We start from the raw sequence: 21427 nt of genomic DNA, 5'->3' as shown, positions 1-21427 counted from the left end.
CACCCCAAGGGAGGATGCCCTTTCTGCCAGGAACGCCTCCATGAAGGCTGTGGTGCACTCGCCCTGCCCCAGGGCCCTCCCTCTCTGCCCAGGGTCTGTCAGTGAGCCCCCTCCGGTGGGATGGTGACAGTGACAGGGGCAGGGACTGCCCCTCGGCCACCGTCTCACCCCTCAACCCCAGCCCGGCAGCCATCAGGGCAGTGCTTGAGGTGTTCAGTGGCTGAAGGCCAGTGCAGGCACGGCAGCAGGACCGGTGGGAGGGTGGGGGTGTCTTTTGAGCCTTGCGGGGCTCTGCCCAAGAGCCGCCATAGCACCCAGTGAGCTCCAGTCATGGACATGTCGCCCTACGGCACACCTCACACAGCCTCTGAGGGAGAGATGCTACATTGTTCAGGTGTGGGAGATTTTGCACTGAATAAGAGAATGTCTCAAGGCAATACATGTAGCAAGAAACTCTTAGATCTGAGGGGATTTTTTCCTTTTCAGTTTCATTTTTTATTTGCCAAATCCTCTTCCAGAAAATCATCAGTGCTATATACAGCAAATGCATGCATCTGCACTTACATAATTTTGTATCAGATTCTTGCCTAAGTTGCTATTCAGTCATGATAAATATATGCAATCCTTATCACACCTGGCGCTGATATTTAAAAATCTCACACTGCACTGTAAACAAGGCTGGACTGCACCTGCCAAGGCAGCACTAGTTTCGTGTCATGCCATATCAATGCCCTTCCTCAAGGGATCTTCAGCTCCACCACTGTCGTTCTTGACCTTTTGCGTTGCCACTGAATGACATGGTTAGTGATCCCAGCTCTGCTGTCTCTTCAGCCATGAACTTTAAAAAAACCAAAACCACCAAGGTAAAGAGCAAGCTGCAGATTGCATTAATTGACACAGCCGTAGGAGTGTAATGTCCCACACAACAACAAATGCAGACACCATCATGGCTTACACTCGCATTGCAGCGGAACTCCAGAGGGCTGGTAGGTACTTCAGCAGATGACAAACGATGGTGCTCTTCCTCCCTCATCCATCCTGCCCCTCTGCCCTCCAGCTCCTGCTCCTGTCTACTTTGCCATCCCATCATGACTGCTACAGTGTGGTGAAGCTCACTCAATGAGTAGAAGATCCACTGAGGATTTGCTGAAAAGTCACAGCTGGGTAAAACTAATGGCATTTATTATAAATATTTCTATATTCATAGTGAGCCAAATGCTGACTCAGTAAAAATTCTGTCTGAATTAAGCCAGATTATGGTCTCATTTTTAGATATAGTCCTTAATAATTTCTGAAGCAAATAAAGCAAATTTTATATATGCAGATTTGTGCTAGAAAATCCTTTCCTAAGGAAACTTTGCTAATGGCTGCTAAATACCAAGAAATGCATCATGTTTTGTCACCAATCAAGTTCCAACAAGAAGTGTTGGAATAACTGCGGTTCTGTACAGTTTGTTGCCTTTTTAAAAGCGGAGTGTGAAGAGATTTCAGCTAGAAAGAAACAACTTTTCGCAGAGATATTCACCAGCTTATCAGCTTTGATGGATTCCAGCATCTGAATCCTGTGCCAATGAAGAGAAGCATCTCTCAAGCAAAAAAAAAAAAGTTCTCTGTTCAGAAGATAATTTCAGTAGATATTTCAGTGTTCTCTTTGATTAATAATTTTCTTTTTTTCTAATTTTCTGTTTAGTAGACCTGTCACTGTTGGCTTTGATGAGCCTCATCCCTGGTGTAAGCAACTCCTGATGAGCAGGTGGAGTGTAGAACTGGGCAAAGACTCACGAGACCTAATCCCTAAGCCCAGCTCTGTCAGCAGCCTTAACCCTGTTTCTTCATTTCTCTGTTTGCTTTCCTTGACGTGCTTTGCTCAAAATGCCATCTCTTTAGGTCAGTATTGTCACAGTGTGACCTTTCTGTAACAGAAGCACAGTGGAAACCTACACTTAAATAGGATTTCCAGTAGCAGTAATTAACAGAAATAACATAAATGTAAACAGAATGAGCCTGGATATAACTTGATTAATTTATGTAGTACTTCAGGGATATTTCAGTGATGTAGGACAGATGAGATGCCATTTTCCCTAGAAAACAAGGAGGGTTCCTCTGTAAACTTCACTTTCCTGATAATTCTAAGAAAGTGCACTTTAGAAGAGCATGAATGTTGAGAGAGGTAAATAAGATTTCAGTTTTCCACAGTACAGTGTTACTCTTTTATCTTATTTCTTTTCCTGAAAGAAGTTGTAGATAGTTGGAGCTCCCTTAGAGTTACAGAGAAGCCCAAATGACTTGTCACAGGCACAGTGACACTGGTTTAGGTTGCTCAGTGGGAAGAGTCCTTCAGTAATACAGTTCAAATTGTATTACATAGTAAATGAAGATCCATTGTCAGTCAGAATTTCACTAGTCTGTCTTGAATGACAAATATCAGAGTTTGTCTTTGAACAACGTTTATGGTATATTTTGTCTCTCATGCACCATAGGTCCTTCATTATCTTCATGAAATAACTTCTGAACTTCACTCCAATAAACGCATAGAGCACAGGGTTCATGCAACAGTGTAAAAATGCTATGGCTTCAGTGGTGTATTTTGCATAGGCCATTATCTTGTCACTGTCACAAGATTTGTCTATCTTGCCCATATTTACAGCTGTCAAAAGAAGAACAATGTTATAAGGTACCTGGCAAACTAGGAAAACAGCTACAATTAAAATGATCACACGGATTGCTTTGGTTTTTTTTGAATTCTGAGCTTGTTGTAAGGATCTGACAATGAATGTATAGCAAAAAATCATGAATATGAAAGGTATAAAAAATCCAAATCCAACTTGTAGACACAGCAGCAGTGATTTCAGCATCGTGCTTTCAGACATTCTGTCAAACCTTTGATCACAAATCTGTTTGGTTTCATTGACGGAGAAGCTGTAACTTTCACTGTATAGAAAAGAAGAACTAGAGATTAAAATTGATGATGCCCACACAACCAAACAAATGAGTTTACTATATGCGAGTGTTCTTGCCCTGAGTTTAAATGATTTTGTTGCTTGTACGATAGCGATGTACCGGTCCACGCTGATAAAGGCCAAAAGCAGCATGCCACAGCTGAAGTTGATTGCATAGATACCTCTTGTCATTTTGCAAATGAAATCACCAAAAATCCATTTGTCAGCAGCATAATTCACTGCCCACAGTGGGAGAGTGAGAACAAACAGTATGTCTGCTATGGCCATGTTCAAGAGGTACACATCCGTCATGGACTTGGTTCTTTCATATAAAGCAAAGGTCATCACTACAAAGATGTTACCAACTAGGCCGATGATACAAATTAATGAATATGCAACTGGCAAAAATGCTTTTGTGAAGTTCCGGACTTCCAACTTAGAACAAGGCTGTGTGATTAAAGAAGCATAGTCTGAATAATATTGATAATCTGTGGTACGAGGCTCTGTCTGTAAAAAAGAAGATCATCAGTTAACACATAGGTGCTCTAATTTCTATATAGTAGAAAGATGATAGATAACAAAGTCATACATTTGGAAATCTTTCAAAAAAATCAGTATACAAGTATTATATGGCTTGCTGACTTGAAATGGAAATGACATTTCCCTTATGATAACTGTAATACTTCTGTTCAGTCCTTTCCATGTCTCAGCTTCAAGTCTGTATCAAACTCATCTCAAGACAGACCACACACACTACGTGTTTTACACTGTTTCCACTGACCACACACACCACAATTACAAATGCATTTAACACTGTGGAGGAGACTTGTGAGAACTAACTAGGGAACTTCATAAAATGTTAATTAAGTTATGAACACGGAGATAATCTTTTTGGATGGCCCAAAGGTCTCCATCTTCAAATACATTATGCAGAAAGGATTAGTCTGTCCTCACAGAAGACTCTACAGTATAAAAGTCTGGATTTGAAGTAGGGGGTCTAGGCTTCCTTTAACATCAAGGGAGAGGAACAGGGCTTTCTAGCTGATACTAACTTAGCTTGGCTAAATTAAGCCCAAAAAATGATTAATTCTCTCCACTCAGCTAGACAGACAATCCAGGATGGGTAGCCTCAGACAGTTACCTGCTCCACAAACACCAAACCTGTAGTTATATTTGGTGAGTGCAAACCCAATAAACAGTGTGCTTCGACAGTGAACTCTGCTGTCAGAACCCCCCCCTTCAGCTAATCACTCCTGAGATTAGGGCATTTGGACCAGCAGCCGCAAAGAGCTGGGACTTCCAGATTCATTGCTTTATTGATGTGCTAACATAGTTTATTAAGTACTTACAAAACTCATTTTGGCAGTACACTTCTCAGAAAGAAAAATATGTGAAGAATAACTTCAAAATGCCTTCCCAAGAGTTTCTGAAAAGAAAATAAAGTGGATTGGGAAACCAGCACAAGAAATGTGAACAAACAGAAAAAACACAATTGGAAATAAAACATTTATTCAAAGAATCTCTTCACTTCAACTATATCAACATTACACAGGGGCATCTCAACAAATCACACATCTCTGCAAGCGCAATGCAGTTGGGGAAAGTGGATGGTTTGTATCAGTATCATTAAAAGCACAATCTTACATATGGAATGTTTATTCATACAGCTAATAAAAATATATGACAATAAGTGGCTTTTACTTCACAAATTGCACCACAAGAAATGAAAGTAAATTAAGTTTTACTTTCAGAAATCCTGTATGACAATGGCAATCAGTGTATTGAGGTAAATACGAAGCAAATAGACAGCACTACCTCAGTACACTCCATAACAGTAATCACAGAATGGCCAGGGTCAGAAGGGGCCTCTGGAGATCATCTAGTCCAACCCCCTGCTAATGCAGGTTCACCTAGAGCAGGTTGCACAGAACTGTGTCCAGGCAGGTTTTGAATGTCTACAGAGAAGGAGACTCCACAGCCTCTCTGGGCAGCAGATGGAACTTCTTATGTTGCAGTTTGTGCCTGTTGCCCCTTGTCCTGTCGCTGGGTACCACTGAAAAGAGCCTGGCCCCATCCTCTTGACACTCACCCTTAAGATACTTCTGGACATTGGTAAGATCCCCTCTCAGTCTCCTCTCGTCCAGGCTGAACAGGCCCAACTCTCTCAGCCTTTCCTCATAAGGGAGATGCTCCAGTCCCCTGATCATCTTCACAGCCCTCCACTGGACCCTCCCAATAGTTCCCTGTCTCTCTCCCTTGAACTGGGAAGTCCAGAACTGGACACAGCACTCCAGATGGGGCCTCACCAGGGCAGAGTGGAGGGGGATGATCACCTCCCTCGACCTGCTGGCCACACTATTCCTAATGCAGCCCAGGATCCCATTGGCCTTCTTGGCCCCCAGGGCACACTGCTGGCTCATGGGCAACTTCCTGTGCACCAGAACTCCCAGGTCATTCTCAGCAGAGCTGCCTTCCAGCAGGTCAGCCCCAGCCTGTACTGGTGTGTGGGCTTGTTCCTCCCCAGCTGCAGGACCCTACACTTGCCTTTCCTGAACTTCATTAGGTTCCTCTCTGCCCAACTCTCCAGCCTGGCCAGGTCTCACTGAATGGCAGCGCAGCCTCCTGGTGTAGTTTTGTATCACCAACAAACTTGTTGAGGGTACACTCTGTCCCCTCATCCAGGTCATTGATCAGTAAGCTGAACAGGACTGGACCCAGTAGTGACCCCTGGGGAACACCACTAGCTACAGGCCTCCAGCCAGGCTCTGCGCCACTGATCAACCCTCTGAGCTCTGCCATTCAGCCAGCTCTCAATCCAGCTCACTGTCCACTCATCTACCCCACACCTCCAAAGCTCACCTACAAGGATGTTACGGGAGGCAGTGTCAAAAGCCTCTCAGAGGTCAAGGTAGACAACATCCACTGCTCTCCCCTCATCAACCCATCCACTCATTCCATCATAGAAGGCTATCGGGTTGGTCAGGTGTGATTTCACCTTGGTGAATCCATGTTGATTATACCTGATAACCTTCTTTTCCTCCACATGCTTTGAGATGATGTTCAGGATGAGCTGTTCCATCACCTTTCCAGAGGTGGAGGTGAGGCTGACCAGCCTGTAGTTTCCTGGGTCTTCCTTCTTACCCTTTTTGAAGACTAGAGGGACACTGGCTTTCCTCCAGTCCTCAGGCGCCTCTCCTGTTCCCCATGACCTTTCAAAGATGATGAAGAATGGCTTGGCAATAACATTTGCCAGCTCCCTCAGCACTTGGGAGTGCATCGCATTGGAGCCCATGGATTTGTGGGTGTCAGGTTTGCTTAAGTGACCTCCAACATGATCCTCCTTGACCAAGGGGAAGTTTTCATTTCTTCAGACTTCCTCTCTTGCCTCCAGAGTCTGGGAAACCTGAGGGCCAGCCTTGGCAGTAAAGACTGAAGCAAACATGGCATTCAGTAACTCCACCTTCTCTGTGTCCTTTGTCACCATGGCACCCACCTCATTCAGCAGCAGGCCGCATTTTCCCTAGCTATCCTTTTCCTACTGATGTACTTGAGGAAGCCTTTCTTGCTGCCCTTGCCAGATTTAATTCCAAATGGACTTTAGCTTTGCTGGTCACCTCCCTGCATGTTCTGACCACACCCCATATTCCTCCCAAGTGGCCTGTCCCTTTTTCCACATCCCATAAACTTCCTTCTTCGGTTTGAGGTTTGCCAGAAGCTCCTTACTTGTCCATGCAGGCCTCCTGTCCCCTTTGCTCAATATCTTACTCATAGGGATGCACCTATCTTGAGCTTGGAGGAAGAGATGCTTGAATGTTAGCCAGGTCTCTTGGACACCTGTACCTTCTAGATCCTTGACCCATGGGATTCCTGCAAGGAGGTCCTTGATGAGGCCTCCTGTAGCTGAAGTTAGCTCTCCTGTAGTCCAGATCTGCAGTCCTACTTTGTTGCCCTGCTTCCTCCACACAGGAACCTGAACTCCACCATCTCATGGTCACTGCAGCCAAGACTGCCCCCAACCAGTCCTTCTTTGTTTGTGAGTACAAGGTCCAGGAGTGCACCTTGTCTCGTTAGCTTGTCCACCACTGCATTGAAAAAATTATCATCAATGCTCTGCAGGAGCCTCCTGGACTGTGTGTGCCTAGCTATGTTGTCTTTGCAGCAGATATGGGGGTGATTGAAGTCCCCCATGAGAACCAGGGCCTGTGACAGTGGGGCTCGCTCCAACTGTCTGTAAAAGGCCTCATTGGCTTCCTCTTCCTGATCGGGTGGCCTGTAGCAAACACCCACAACAGCATCCCCTGTGTTGGCCTGTCTCTGAATCTTTATGCATAAGCTCTTGACTTGTTCTGCATCCACCCCACGGGAGAGCTCGATACATCCCAGTTGCTCCCTCACATAAAGAGCAGCCCCACCACCTTGCCTTGCTGGCCCGTCTTTCCTAAAAAGTACATAGCCACTTGCATCCCCAGAGCTTTGTATTCAAGCTTCCTTGATTCTGCCCAGGTTCCGGCTTATGGTGTCATTTGTGCCCAGGTGAAAGAGTGCCAGTGCATGGCAGTCTGCGCTCTTGACAAGCTGCGGCACCCTCTCGGCACCATCTCGGACCTCGGCTCCCGGGGGGCAACAAACCTGACGTGGCTGCATGGGCGCCTCAGCGCCCTGTGACACAGGCACCCACTGCGCCCACCCCACGTTTCTTTTTGCAGTAACCACGGTGCTGCTGGGCCAGTATCTCCACGCAGACCTTGCTCGTGGGTGTCTGTAGCTGTTTGAGCTTCCCATCTGTTCCTGGTTGTGGTGCAGGAGGGTGGCCGCCGAAGTGGAGTCCTGCTTTTGCGGGTCACCCGGGTCCAAGGTGCCTCATTCTCTGTGGTGTCTGCTACAGGAGCACAGCTCTGAAACCACCTGTCTACCTCCGCCTGGGACCTCTGATACTGGCAGCCTTTTTCCTGCAACTCGGCCACCTGTTGTACCAGCCCGCACACACCTGAGCCAGGCACTTACCTTTTCCCCAGGAGAAGAGTCATGGCGCTCACATTAGACCCACCACCTGTACCGTCTCCTTCCTCACCAGCTCCGGCTGGGTGGGCTTTAACTCCGAGCCGAGCGCCCACCACCCCGCCGGGACCTCGGGCCCTTCCCCGGGGTGCCGCCCCCGCCCCCCGCAATCCCCCGCCCCGGGACCGCCCGCGCGCTGCTTCCGGCTCCCGCGCGCTGGAAGCTCCCGCCGGCAGCGCCCCTCCCCCCGCCTCGCCTCTGCCTGGCGGCGCTTTAATCTTTCCTGTGGCATTATTATTTTAATTTTTATTTTTTTACTCTGTATCTCAGCACTTTTCACTTCGCATCACTTGCCCTGTCGTATCGCACCCGTGAGGCGGGTGGAGAGCGCCGGGGTGCATGTGTTCAGTGTATGGGCCTGTGTGTTACAGGCTGAGAGAACAACTCAATTCATCGCTCTGATAACTACGTATTTTACAAATGGTAATTAATTAATTTGCACCACACCCTGGGGTGACAAGGTGTTACTACCTTTATTTTACAGAGAAGGAGCCTGGGCTCTGAGTCAATACAGTATGTGCCTGCTTGGGTGCCCCCCACCATCGCTTTTAAGCATATTTAGTGTTATAAAGAATTTCAGTTACATAAAGGAAAGCCATTGACTCTGGCTGCAGCCAGGCTCAGACTTCTGCAAATCAGACCACAGAGTCTAAAGTCACAGATAGATAAAATGGGGAACATGCCTCTGGATGCCACATGCACGAAGCTGGGCTTAAATGACTTGTTTAACCGTGCACAGGAACCCACAGGCAGGAGATTCGGTTCCTCGGCATTCCCTGGCATGAGCTCAGCCCTCCTCTCCGTTAGCCGCTCCGCAGGAATAGCACATCCCAGCACTGCGGTGACTGCAGGGACTGGGTGACATGAAGTCCCATGTTTGCAAAGGCTGTGAATGGCAACTTTAGACTTAAGGTCTAGATAAACAAATCCCCCCTGCTCTGGAATTGCCTGAATTCTGAAAGAGAGAGACAGACAGATAACCTGTAAAAGTGGGGCAGATGTGGTCCAGACATAACTGGGAAACTGAGGGAGGGAAAGGACTGAACATTCTCCAAAAGCATAATGAGGATGAGACTCTCTCTGACTCATGGCAGAGGGCTGCAGATGGGTAAAGACCCACACTATATGATGTTGCTTAAGCGTGACAGCTTCTCTGGCTTTCCTGCCCTTTAAATAAATCTTTAACCAGCTCTCCAGCTTCCTCTGCTGGCTTTTCAAAGCTGATTTTTAGCAGCTGTAGGAATTTGACAGCCTGAAAGCAGTTGAACACCTTCAGAAGAAAGCTTTAAACCATTTAAAGTGCCTCTCAGAAGTGCAAAGATATATAAGGCAAGCAGGTAAGCTGTACAGTTCAGCTGGGGCTGTGGTCCCCAGCCCATCTTTGAGCAACTCTAGTCTCCATCTGCTGCTTTACCCTCCCCTGATAACATCCAGTCAGACACTCATGGCCTTCCTTGGTGTTCCAGTTACCCTTTGCTCTTGGCTGCAACTGCGGTAACTCTTCAGTTACACAGCACTGAAAGGCTACCTGTCTAAGGTACTATTCCAGAAACTGTTATTTTATTGTTGCAAGAAAAATACCTTTCTAGGTATCTGTCAGTCAGATCTTTCTAGGACATACATGGCTAAAATACACAGAAAGACCCTGACAGCATATATTCTTTGTAAAATATTCACTCTTCATTCCATTTAGCCAAAGCCACTCCCAAACATTAGTGTAACGTGTATGTCATGGTTTAGCCCCAGCTGGCAACTAAGTACCATGCAGCCGCTCATTCACTGCCCCCCCACCCCGAGCAGGATGGGGAGGGGAATTAAGAATAAGGTAAAACCCAAGGATTGAGATAAGAACAATTTAATAATTGAAATAATAATAACAACAACAACAATTGTAATGAAAAGGAGCGAGAAGGGGAGAGGAATAAAATCCAAAAGGAAGGGAAAAAAACCCCTAACCAAGTATGCACGATACAGTTGCTCACCACCTGCTGACCGATGCCCAGCCAGCCCCCAAGCAGAGGCCCTGGCCAACATCCCCCAGTTTATATACTCATCATGATGTTCTATGGGATGGAACACCCCTCTGGCCAGTTCAGGTCAGCTGTCCTGGCTGGGTCCCCTCCCAATTTCCCGTGCCCCTCCAGCCCTCTCGCTGGCAGGGACCAAGAAACTGAAAGGTCCTTGGCTTAGTATAAACATTATTTATCAACAACTAAAAACATCAGTGTGCTCACTGTTCTCACACGAAACCCAAAACACGGCACTGCACCAGCTACTAGGAAGAAAATTTGCTCTGTCCCAGCTGAAACCAGGACAGTGTAGAAGGAACAAGACAGGGTGGGGGCATTTAGAAGAAAGGGAGCACAGGTGTTTCCTACAGCCTGCAAGGAGGGCTAAGAAACGAGATCTCTTCAGATTAGCCCTAGAAGAAGGGCTCCCTAGTTCTCAAACTAGCTCAGCAGAAAGCCTGTAGGGAACGACAACTGTTCATCATGGAAGAACTGCATACCCTCCCTATACGCTACAGGAATTCACAAAGGCACTGCCAGTCACAACTCTATTCAGAAAAGGACTTCCATTGTCCAGCAAAAGCTTCCTGAGGATGGCTGGTACGAAAGTAGTCAAGAAAGACTCAGACTGAAACCAGAATTGCAGAGATCAGATTGAGGACCTCATTTAAATCTCTTGAGCTGATTTCCTTTTCTGGCTTTGAAACAGTATTCACCAAAGTTATTAAGAAGATGCACCAGCTGCAGAGGAAGTTGAATCACAACTCCTATAAACAGAATTTTCTTTTCAATGTAAATCTTTTTAAGAGTCTTTCAGTAGGCACCTTTATAATTTATAACTTGCGTATTTATGGCTTTAATTAACATTAAGGTATTAGTTAATTATAGAAAATATATTTCCATACATATAAGGGGGCAGGTGTGTGTTCTAACATTGTTGATATATTACATATAGGCACATGTCTGTGCATGTACACACAAGCTTATGTTCTGAATATTAAATATATAAGCCTTGCATTTTTATGCTTGCTATTTTTTCACTTCATCCACATTATCATATTTCTTCTCACTATGAAAGCAATATGTGTGTACTCAAAAGTAAGATTAAACTACAAACTTGAATACAAAATAATGATTTCAATTATACAAGCAAAGTATAATGGATAAAGAAATAACTCAGGAAGAAGATAGATTTCTATAAAGAAAAAAAATTCTCAGTACTTGGAAGGAACTGATAGGTATTTTTAAAGTATTCTCCACCATTGTAACTACACTCCTACTAACGAGCTCAGTTTAATACATTCATCACACATACTTACATTATAGATTGCCTATTTTATTTTAGTACTTACCAGATTTGCAAATCCTCTGAAGAGCAGGTGAAAGAGGATGTGTGATTCTGTTACATTCTTTCGTGGCTGCCTTAAGCACATTTACCAGCAGCCTCAACAGGAGTACACTTTAATGCAAAAACCAAGAAATAACAGCATCAGTTAAAGGTACAGGGCTCAATTGAAATAATCATCACTTCCTCCTGACAAGCAATAATAACAACCTGCTTTTTTATGCAAAGGAAAATATTTAACCTTATCTATGCTGGAAACATGCAAGCTGGAGGCAAATAATTTACTAATTAGGCTACCTATGTAATTATACTATTTTTTAACAATCAAGCTAGCATTAGAATCACAAAAAGTAGGATGGTAATTGTCACTGTGCTCAGAACACATTCTGAATTTTGGCCTATTTTTGCAAAGGGTGCACTTAACGTCATGCAGATAAGCAGTTTAATCATTAATCATTTAAATCAACAAGATCACTTAGAGTAGAACTGCAAAACTGAGACAAGTGTTCATTACTGAATTGAGTAATAGCTGTTTTCTGAAGAAAAAAATAATAATCTGGTCTGTCTCAAGGCTGACATTATCCAAATGTTTTGCCTGAACTGTGGACACAACACATGCACATGCCCAGGTAAAGAAGGAAAATGCAATTGTATTTGCCTGTTTGACACAAACATTTGCTGTTTGTGTGCACACTGTTCAGGTCTGTTGCTAAAGTCAGTTGGAACTAGACATGAAAATGTTTCATTTTGTGTTTTTTTAATTTTAAATGCTATAAATATTTCTTTTCCAAACCTTAATTTCTGACAACTTAGATGTTTGCATTAGCAGCAAAACCAAAAACTAGTAAAAAAACCCTTCAAACTTATTTATTTTAGAAATTATGTGTGTGAACATTCCATTGCAGCTTGTGTTCTCGTTACAGACACCAGATGGCATTAATATAGGCAGCCTTGTAAAGCATGATTAAATTAACAGAACGCTGTATCTAAAAGAAATGCCGTATGATAGGTGTCATGCTTGTCTTTTTCAGAACTGAGTGTATCACAATATTAGGGGCTCCCTAGCAGCCTAAGTATGGTGCTGCTTTCTGCTAACTGTACCCAGTGAATGAAACAAAAAAAGCTGGATAGTGCCAAAATGTGACTAGTAGATTTAAAGTAATGGTACGTAATCATTTAAACAGGCACTTTCACATTCTTGATAGATGATTTTCATAGGATCCAAGACCTTGACTTCAGCTATGACAAAATCCCAACATATTTGCATGGAACAACACAGAAATACTTTAAAATCCTGAAATATGAGTCTGTTTTTTTTCTTATGTGTTTCTGCATATGTGGACGCAGTGCATGCATGATTTCATTGTTGCTGCTGAAAAGCAGTCTTCACTGTTTGATGCATGCAAAGCAAAAAAAAAAGTATGAAATCTATCTGGATTGTGACTACAATAACTTCCATGAGCTCACTCTAAGATTTATTTGGCTTCCTTATTACCGTTTGGACTAAACTGTTCCCTGTCATCACAGATCTGGGGAAGGTTATGATTAAATCCATAAAGTAGTTGAGCATTGGAAATATGGTTTGGTAAAGTCCAGTTACATGGAGGAAAGAAGATGTGTGAGTTTCAGGGCAGAGAAGAAAAAGGTAAAGACAGAAGGCCAACAGAAGCAATTGTAGCAGACGACTAATATTATCTCCATTTTAAGTTTCTATTAATAAATCAAACTAGCAGCTGCAGTTAGAGGACCAAGGGTGAAGTAATGGTCAAAAGACAGATTCCTGAAAGTTGCAAAGATATCAAAGAACAAGTCATGAGGCAGATGTTCTTTTCTCCAGTTGTCTGCCTTTGGCTATCTTCAGAAGCAGGACATGGCACTGAATGGACTTTTGGTCTGTGGGACAGTTCTTGTATTCTTAGCAGCCACCAAGCTCTGCAATGTATCTTAACTGTCTGAAGCAGTCCAGATTCAGTGACTTGCCACAGTTGCTGAAGAACACCTATGTTTTAATTGGCCTATGCTGATGAGCAAGGAGAGCTGAGCTGTTGATCAATGTACGAGGGCAGCACAGAGGCAGGGGCGTGAGTGGGGAGGGTGCATGAGCAATGATGTCGTGGAAGGTGCTAAACAATTGCACTGTTTTATGGTTTTCTACATTTAGATGTTTGGCAAGGTGCCCAGATCTTGTGAATCTTTCCAGACATCCTTAATCACAATAGTGAAGTTCTTTTCACTGTATTATTTATTTCATAATTCATAACAATTTCCATCATTAAAACTTCACACATTTTCAGGTCACCTTTTTAACCTCTGCTAAGAGGGGCTTTTACTTTTTTAAACTGCATTTTTGTACTCTTTTGCTAACTTGCTGTTACTTGCATGTCAAAATGTAGTGAAGGAAACCATCCAATTAACTTGATTTGGGCTTCAGATGAGGCTCATAAGGTATTTTCTGGACCTTCATGGAAAGAAAATACAAGCTTAATTTTTAAATCCTTTTTAGTCCCTCAGGTGCTGTAAGGAACACTACATTTACTCTTGATAAGCTGAGGTGCATATACTTTTTGTAATGACAATGCTATGACAGCCTAGATCCTGTTTTCAAAGAACTCACTTTCTATCTAAATGCTGCCTGAAGCAAACCACAGATTCCTGCTCGCAGAGTCTGACATTTTGAAACATGGGCTCAAATCTTGTGAAAAACAGCAAATTCAGAGTAGAAGCACATTCTATGTCAGTAAAGGAAATTGCTGATATTTCAGTTTGGTCCATTTCCTTGTGGGCCTTTTAAGTGCTTCTTTCTCATAACTCTGGGACTGAAGAGATGAATCTGCATCTTGCAGACTACAAACTTCATTACACAAACCCAGATCATGGCAGTCACGTAAGCAGCAAATAAAGAGTAACAGAAGTAGAAATTCCCTCTGTGTTACAAACATGTATGAGACTTCAGATCACTAACCTGGCCCATGATGATTGCAGTACATACTCAAACAAGCACTTCTGCTACTAGCAACAGCTTCTAGCATCCCTCTCAGACAACAGCCTATTTTTGGAATACTAAAATATTCTAATATATTTTAATATTAATATTTTACAATACTAAAATACTGCTGTGAAGCAGCTGAATATTATCAATACAATTTCATGGAATGGGAGTCATTAAAAGATAAATCAGAATTTTTAGGGTTAATTAAAAAATAGATCAGAATTTTAGCTTATCCATTACAAAAACTATTGCTCATCTCGTTCAGTATTTAGCTGTTTCCTAATTTAAATGTATCTCGTGCTTTTAGTCTGCAATATATTCAATATTCACCATGAGAACAGTCTTTCAGAAGGTGAAGAACTCACCATGTAGGTGAATGCCAAAATTAATACAAGTTAACCAGTCCAACTTACCTTCTTAGCACGTTTTCTTTTGACCCAGTTACAAAGCCCAGACAGCCTTCCTTGCAGACACTTTGTGCTTCACCTTCGCACTGTGGCAAGTGGAAAGGGTTTTTTTCCTTTTTAGCTATTTGAAAATCTGCATGTTATGCAAATGAAGCTCCCACATACAGTTAGTTTTTGTTTGTGTGTTAGAGCTCTGAAAGGAAATCTACTCTCGTTTAGCTAATATGGTTATTGTGGTTTCTCAAGTCTTACCACATGTTAGTTTTCTGCCACCACTAATTAAGGAAAGAAAATATTGAAAGATAAGGAAAACAAAACCACCACCTGAATTATTCCAGAATCCACATGTTTCTTCTGGAATGACTAGGGATGTTGGGATTTTTTAATTCTAAAAGAAAGGCAGCACACACACCCACACACACCCCACCCCACTGTTCCATCCTACTTTAATGTTCATTCAGCTAAATTTGGATCAGCCTAATCTGATGCAAAAATCTAGCCATCAGCTGAGGTTCTGGTCTCTCTTATTCTTTCGGGCTACAAAATGTAAACTATACATTTACATTCAGGTTGTTTATATTACCTATTTAATTTTTTTAACACTACCATCTTATATTATCAATATATTTTTTCTCATTAATTCTTCCAAACTTTCCTTCTTTTACTCGCATCTGGCTTCTCACTCCCTGTCAAACATGCTTTTTCTGGTTTTGGTATTTCTGTATTTAGTTTTTTGTTCTCCCTATTTCTTCCTCTTTCTTTGTTCAGCTTTTCTAGATTTCTCTTATTTCCATCTCTTGTTGTCTTCATAATTTCTCTCCCGCATTAAAATTTGTAGCACAACTCACTTCCTTCCCCTTTGATCTTTTTTTGTTCCTATTTTCAGCCTCCCTCCCACATGATTCCACCTACCCCCCTCGTGCCAGGTGCAGCCCTCCTCACACATTATGAGGTGTGAGGGTCTGAAATAGCATGAAACCAGCACTGACATTGCATTGACTGGCATCCATCATTACTTGATAATTACTTGATCACCTCTGTCAAACCAGTTAGAGAATACAGAGCCCTCTTAAAGGCCTTCTACAGGGCTTTTGCCATGGGAGAAGATAGGGTTTAGGAGATTTAATGGGTAGCAGTTGTCAGTAGAGCACTTGGGAAGGAGAGGGACTGTATAATCAATGTTTAGGTCTTGCCCCTAGCCTGGGACATATGATTGCATTTGTAAAACCTCCCAATCCATCAGTTTTCTTCCACCAATGCTTTTGCTATTTAATTTGAAAGCAGTGGGAAACCAAAAAATTGAAGGGAAACAGTCTGCTGGTCATGTGAAAATGGTAAAGATTCAAAGGTAATTTCTTCTCGGACTGAACGTGGAATTTTTGAAGGAGGAGCACAGTCATATTCAGAGCACTCCTCTGCTTCACTGCAGCATCACTTCTTAGAACCAGCACAGTTCCGAGCTGGCCTGGCTTCCAGAAAGAAGCATAGTGAGCAGTAAGTGTATCCTCCCATTGATAATCACTGGCTTCAGGAAAGCTGGTTTAAAATACTTTATTTTTTTTGAGAAAACGTTAATGAAAACAAGAGTTTTAAACAAAAAGTTGACAGTTTTGATGGAAGTTTGTACAGCAAAAATGCCAGTTCAGAAAAAGCACCAAGATGAACAGGTGAGTTCTGATCCAGTTGTTTATGCTTTTATTCTGAGCTTACCAATCAGACTACATTTCCTTGCTTTGAATAAAATAGGCAATGAGTAACATCATTCCATGGCCTAGGGTCTCACAGAAGCCTAGGCAGGAAAAGTCTTGGAATTCATAAGGAACAACAACCCCCATGAGACATAAGAGTAGCAATTTCCAATTAACACATTTCAATTTTTCATCAAAATGTTTCAGGGATAGCTAAAGGCATTCTTCAGGAAAACTGTTTTATTGAAACCATGCTTTTTTCCATTAAGAAACAATTTTAGCAGACTATTTGCTGTCAGTTATACTCCTTTAATTTAAGAACTTTTACCTGAATTATATTTGGTCTGTTTTCTACTATTGCCCTTCAGCTGCTGATCTTAGAGGTTTAAGAACCACTTCTGGTGAAACCATGACCCAAGGTTATGCCAGAAGTAATGAAACTTTACAGTGATGAACAGAATCATACAACCTGTGCATTGCCAAGGGACAACTGAAAGAAGATGCCAGGCACTTGTAATCTCACTTATCTGCATTCTCTGCCCACAAGAAACTGTTTTACTGTCCAGAAAATGCATAATTGTTCCTGAAATCACAAGGAAGAAAGTGCAACACGAGTCCCAGTCCCTTATTCTCCATCACCTGCACAACGCTTTGCATACAGCTGTGCATCACCCAGATATTTTCTTTTCTCAGTGGGACATGATTGCTTTCATTGTAAATGTCCTTTCTGAGGTCACGGAGGGGGAAAGTGGCTTCATTCCTGTGTCTCCCATGCCCAGTGGAGTTTTACATATTAGAAGTACCTATTACAACATTCTTTGATCCCGTCTGGGTCAATGTAACTAAGTCCATGTAACTAAGCCCATGTTACTGCAACACTTAGACAATATGTCATTATGAGACCGAGCCTAACACAGCAGCTACACTCAAAGGTTAAAGCTAGATTCTTGCTAAAGTGGATCTAATTTTTTTAAATGAAATGTATCACTATAAAGAAGACAAAATATTGCAAAGTATCTCCAAGTAACTGCTGCTTGCTGAAGTAAATGGTCCCCTGCAAGAAAGTTCTGCTGAATTGCCTGCCAATGCATGACTAATTTACATTAGGCTGTAGAAGACAAGTGAGTTTCTGTATCAGAAATGCTGCAAACACAATGCAAAGAGACAAGCAGAGTTAAATATGCAGTCGCTGACATAATTGCTATGGTTTTAATGCTGTAGTTAGACCATACCCATTGCGGTAACACTTTTTTTTCTTGCTCACTCAGTCACTCACTCTCTGTTTCATGTCTCATTGAAATAACTACCAAAGTAGTTTCTCAAACCCTGTCATCAGCCTGTACTCCCAGGCACTGACATTTCAACCTGAGCAAGTTGAATTCATTGACCTGATTTCTTTTTAGAGTTATGCTTTCGTTATATGACTATTTTTACAAGACACCCACAACCATGGAATACCCCAATGACCTCTCTTCGCACAGCAGTGGCCTTCATGGCTAGGGTAAGAGCAAAAAAATAGATTTTAAAAAGTGTTTATATACCTAATGATGCAATTGGTTATGTAGTATGGAAATTTTAAGGCATCTGGGATCCTGGCCCTCAACTAAACACACAAACGCTGAAATGGAAGAATGAAATTTGAAATTGTGTCTGCAAAACATGCAGTCCCTGGATTAGCTGGATACAGCTCAGAGATTTCTTTATTCCTGTATGAACCAAGACGCAGCACTTGCTTTTCAGCTGGTGGACTGTAATTTTCCCAGTTGTAAAGACAAATTAGGGGGTTTGGCCGGCCACTTCAATGAGATAATGACTCCCTTACTTTACTTCTACACCATAGTGTAGGCTATAACCACTAACCACACCTATAATCTGAGGCAACCTGAAGAAAAACTCTCACAAGAGATTGCTCTGCAGGGAGGAAAATCTTCCAGATTTTCTGTACAGCAGGAGTTACTGTTCCTAAACTGTCACCACTGAGATGCCACTGGTATAGGAAGGCAGTTGTGTCCTAATCACAGACCCTCTCTATGGTCAGCTGTGGATCAGTGTCATAGTCAAGCACATGTTTAAATCATTCTGCTTGCAATAAGCTTTAAATGTATTGGTCACTTTACTGTTGCTGTGGTCAACAGAAGCTAGGTACCTCAGTCCCTTTAGAGACTTGAGCATACACATGAATTTCCATGTGGATTGGGAGGGAATGTTAATGCACATTGGGGTGCTGTGCCATGCAGATGACAGGGAGAGCAGTTGCTGTCACAGGATCCTCTGCTACAAACAGCTAACACAGCTCTTAGAATTCATACTGCAGCAGATAGTTCACCTTTCACTTCCTTTCTAGGAGTGGGCAACTGCTGTTATCATTTGATCTCCAGGCCTTCATGCATGCAGTCACTTACTGGTGGTTACTGCTTTGATAAAATTGATTTTTCCACTGTGATTACATCGCTGGTAAAAAACCCCAAAAATAAAAAAACCCACCATAGAAGTAACAGGAGGCACATTACTGATCACTTCTTTGCAGAAGCAGCCATCTGGCAACTGCTGTCAATTAATTCTGTACTGTAAGAGAACGGAATCATGTCCTTACATCTCTTTGTTGAGAGATAATGGGTTTGTTTCTATAAATATAAACTAGCCCACACTGAGAGAGGCACCCCATAACGCTGTGGAGCAGGTACGTTGGAGAACCATGCTGCACAGCTATATTAGATCTACTGAAATAATACTCTAGGGCAGCAGGCTGGATAGCAAAGAACAGGAGGTGATTGGCCCAGATAGCCAGGTATATCTCTCCTGCCGGGCTCCCGGGGCTGAGGGGACAGCCTGCCTCAGCCTGGGCTTCACCGCGGGCTGGGGGGGAACCGCTGCTCCGGGCCTGGAGCCCCTCCTGCCGCTCCTGCCCTGGCCTGGGGGCTGCAGGGCTGCTGCTCTCACACAGGCCCACTCCTCTCCCCAGCAGCAATTGCTGTTGCTCATAATTTTCCGCCCCCTTCTTAAATCCGTTATCCCACAGGCACCACCACCGTGGCTGATGGGCTCGGCCTGGGCCAGCAGTGGGTCCATCCTGGAGCCGGCTGGCATGGGCTCCATCGGACATGGGGCAGCTTCTGGCGGCTTCTCACAGAAGCCACCCCTGTGCCCCCCGCTACCAACACCTTGCCATGCAAAACCAATACAAACCAGAAAACCAAAAACCTGGTTATGGATCTTGGCTGTAGCAAGGAAACTTCTCCATCTGCAGCAAGCCCAAGACTTTTTAACAGGTCCCTCAGTATATCTTTCCTATCCAGTGCAAAGCTATGCCAGATAGCTCAGGTGTCAGATGCAGTACAGTCCCTAAAAGATCCATTTATTTTGCTCCAAGTTAGATCGCTTTTGATGCCTGCCCAGGCACCTTGCTCATCTCTTCATGTCAATGTCCCTGCTCATTGTAGGGGCAGTGGGACTAGAGGACCTTTAAAAGTCATTTCCAACCCAAACTACTCTATGTTTCTATGATTGTGTTGTGCAGCACAGACATGTTCTTTAATGAAGGGAAAAAGCATGGATGTTCGTGAGGACACACTTAAGAAAGCTGGCAACTGATAGCTACCCATGCTCCCTCCTCCCCAGGATGTTTTGGTTACCTCCACCATTGAGATTTAGGGAAGTGTGCTAATATTAACCACTCCCTGCTCCGCTGCAGCTTCCTCCCACTTTGTTGACCAGGGTTGGTGTCATGCTTTACAGTTGGCAGACATCCAGATTTGCATCAGTCCTTCACTCATCCCTAGTGGGCTCTCACTGCCCCAATGTTTCAGCACCTATCCCAGGAATCACCACCCAGACACGAGCAGGGACACCCTCACCAGAATCTGCAGCAGCTCCCCATGGCTGCTCTCTGTGGCCTCACACAAAGCAGTCTTGGCTTTATCTGCTTCCTCCTACAAAGAGGGACAGGGAGGAACCACGCTTAGCATGCCCCAGCATAGTTCCTCCCTTCAGAGAGGACTATCTGACACATGTTTCTTCACCCTGAAAGCATCTTTCTGTCCATATTCAACTGACCTCACCAGTCTGTGTTTGGAGTCAAGATCATGCTTCAGCTGGGAATATCTGAGCCAGCAGTCTTCTGCTTTGATTACTTCACAGGCACAATATCCCTTTTCCTATTTCAAAGCTCAGTTTCTCTCCAAAATACCTCTGATCCTTGTTAGCTGAAATGCTGGAATGAGACCTGGTCCAGCCAGTCATATCATTCTACCTGCTAGCAGTCATCAAGGCAAAGATGCTGCTCCTCTGCACTTTTTGTCCATTTGTTTCGAGTATACTCTCTCTGTTCAGTCCTGAGTGCCAGGACTAAGTACCCTAACTCTCGAGGCACACATCACAAGAACCATTTAGCAGATTACCCTTTCATATCGAAGGTACAAAGCCAGAATCCAGAACTGTAATTGGTTTCTTAAAGCAATGTTGGTTACATGAAGTTTGTGTAATCCGTTCCTTGACTTCTCAACATTAGTGTAGAATGAAGGCACGGGGTCAACGCGCCCACTGCTAACCACTGTGATTCATTTAACGCTGCAGCATCGACTCTTCAGCCCCGTCTGAATCAGGGAAGACCTCGGTCTCCTGAGACATTCAGATTTCTGCCTACTTCCAAATGTGGGCGTAGTCCCAAAGGTGTTTTTCAGTCAGATTTCAAAAGACAGTTGAGCCCACATGGCAGCTGCCACAGGCAGCGGTCCCCTACCTTCTCCTGGGCTCTGGCACTTGCTTTTCTCTCTGGGTGGCTGGCTTACCTTGAACAGAAAACTGTTCATTCTCTTTGTTGGTTTGTTTTGTTGTTTGGGTTTTTTTCCCCCAAGTAAGGAATTTCCTCCTTGTTTAGCAAACACAACTGACTCTTTCGGGGGTCAGGCAAAAGCCACAAGAAGAGCCCAGACCTTGGTCCTAACTAGAGTTGGGTCTAGCTTGCCTCCCCTCCCTCTGCTTGTGGAAAAAGGG

At 43.6% G+C, this 21427-nt stretch overlaps 1 protein-coding gene across 5 annotated transcripts; it reads right to left on the bottom strand.

Moving 5' to 3' along the window:
* Positions 1 to 471: 471 nt before the first annotated feature.
* On the bottom strand, positions 472 to 14918 carry CCR6 (C-C motif chemokine receptor 6). Of its 5 annotated transcripts, none has more exons than XM_027777491.2 (4): positions 14754 to 14918; positions 11359 to 11465; positions 4289 to 4365; positions 472 to 3446 (listed from the first exon to the last, which is right to left on the bottom strand). In XM_027777491.2, exons 3-4 carry the CDS (start codon positions 4295 to 4297, stop codon positions 2361 to 2363), a joined length of 1095 nt encoding a protein of 364 aa, XP_027633292.1. In that variant the 5' UTR covers positions 4298 to 4365; positions 11359 to 11465; positions 14754 to 14918; the 3' UTR covers positions 472 to 2360. The 5 variants fall into 5 exon arrangements, with proteins under 5 accessions (XP_027633292.1, XP_055666823.1, XP_055666824.1 ...); XM_055810848.1 differs by lacking the exons at positions 11359 to 11465; positions 14754 to 14918 and adding exons at positions 5960 to 6368; positions 7944 to 8087; XM_055810849.1 differs by lacking the exons at positions 11359 to 11465; positions 14754 to 14918 and adding exons at positions 6796 to 7237; positions 7281 to 7934.
* Positions 14919 to 21427: the final 6509 nt, after the last annotated feature.

Source organism: Falco peregrinus, chromosome 7 (genome assembly GCF_023634155.1).
Source record: "Falco peregrinus isolate bFalPer1 chromosome 7, bFalPer1.pri, whole genome shotgun sequence".
Lineage (NCBI taxonomy): Eukaryota > Metazoa > Chordata > Aves > Falconiformes > Falconidae > Falco > Falco peregrinus.
Note: the sequence above shows the minus strand (reverse complement) of the source record. Positions and strands in the feature narration are given on the sequence as shown.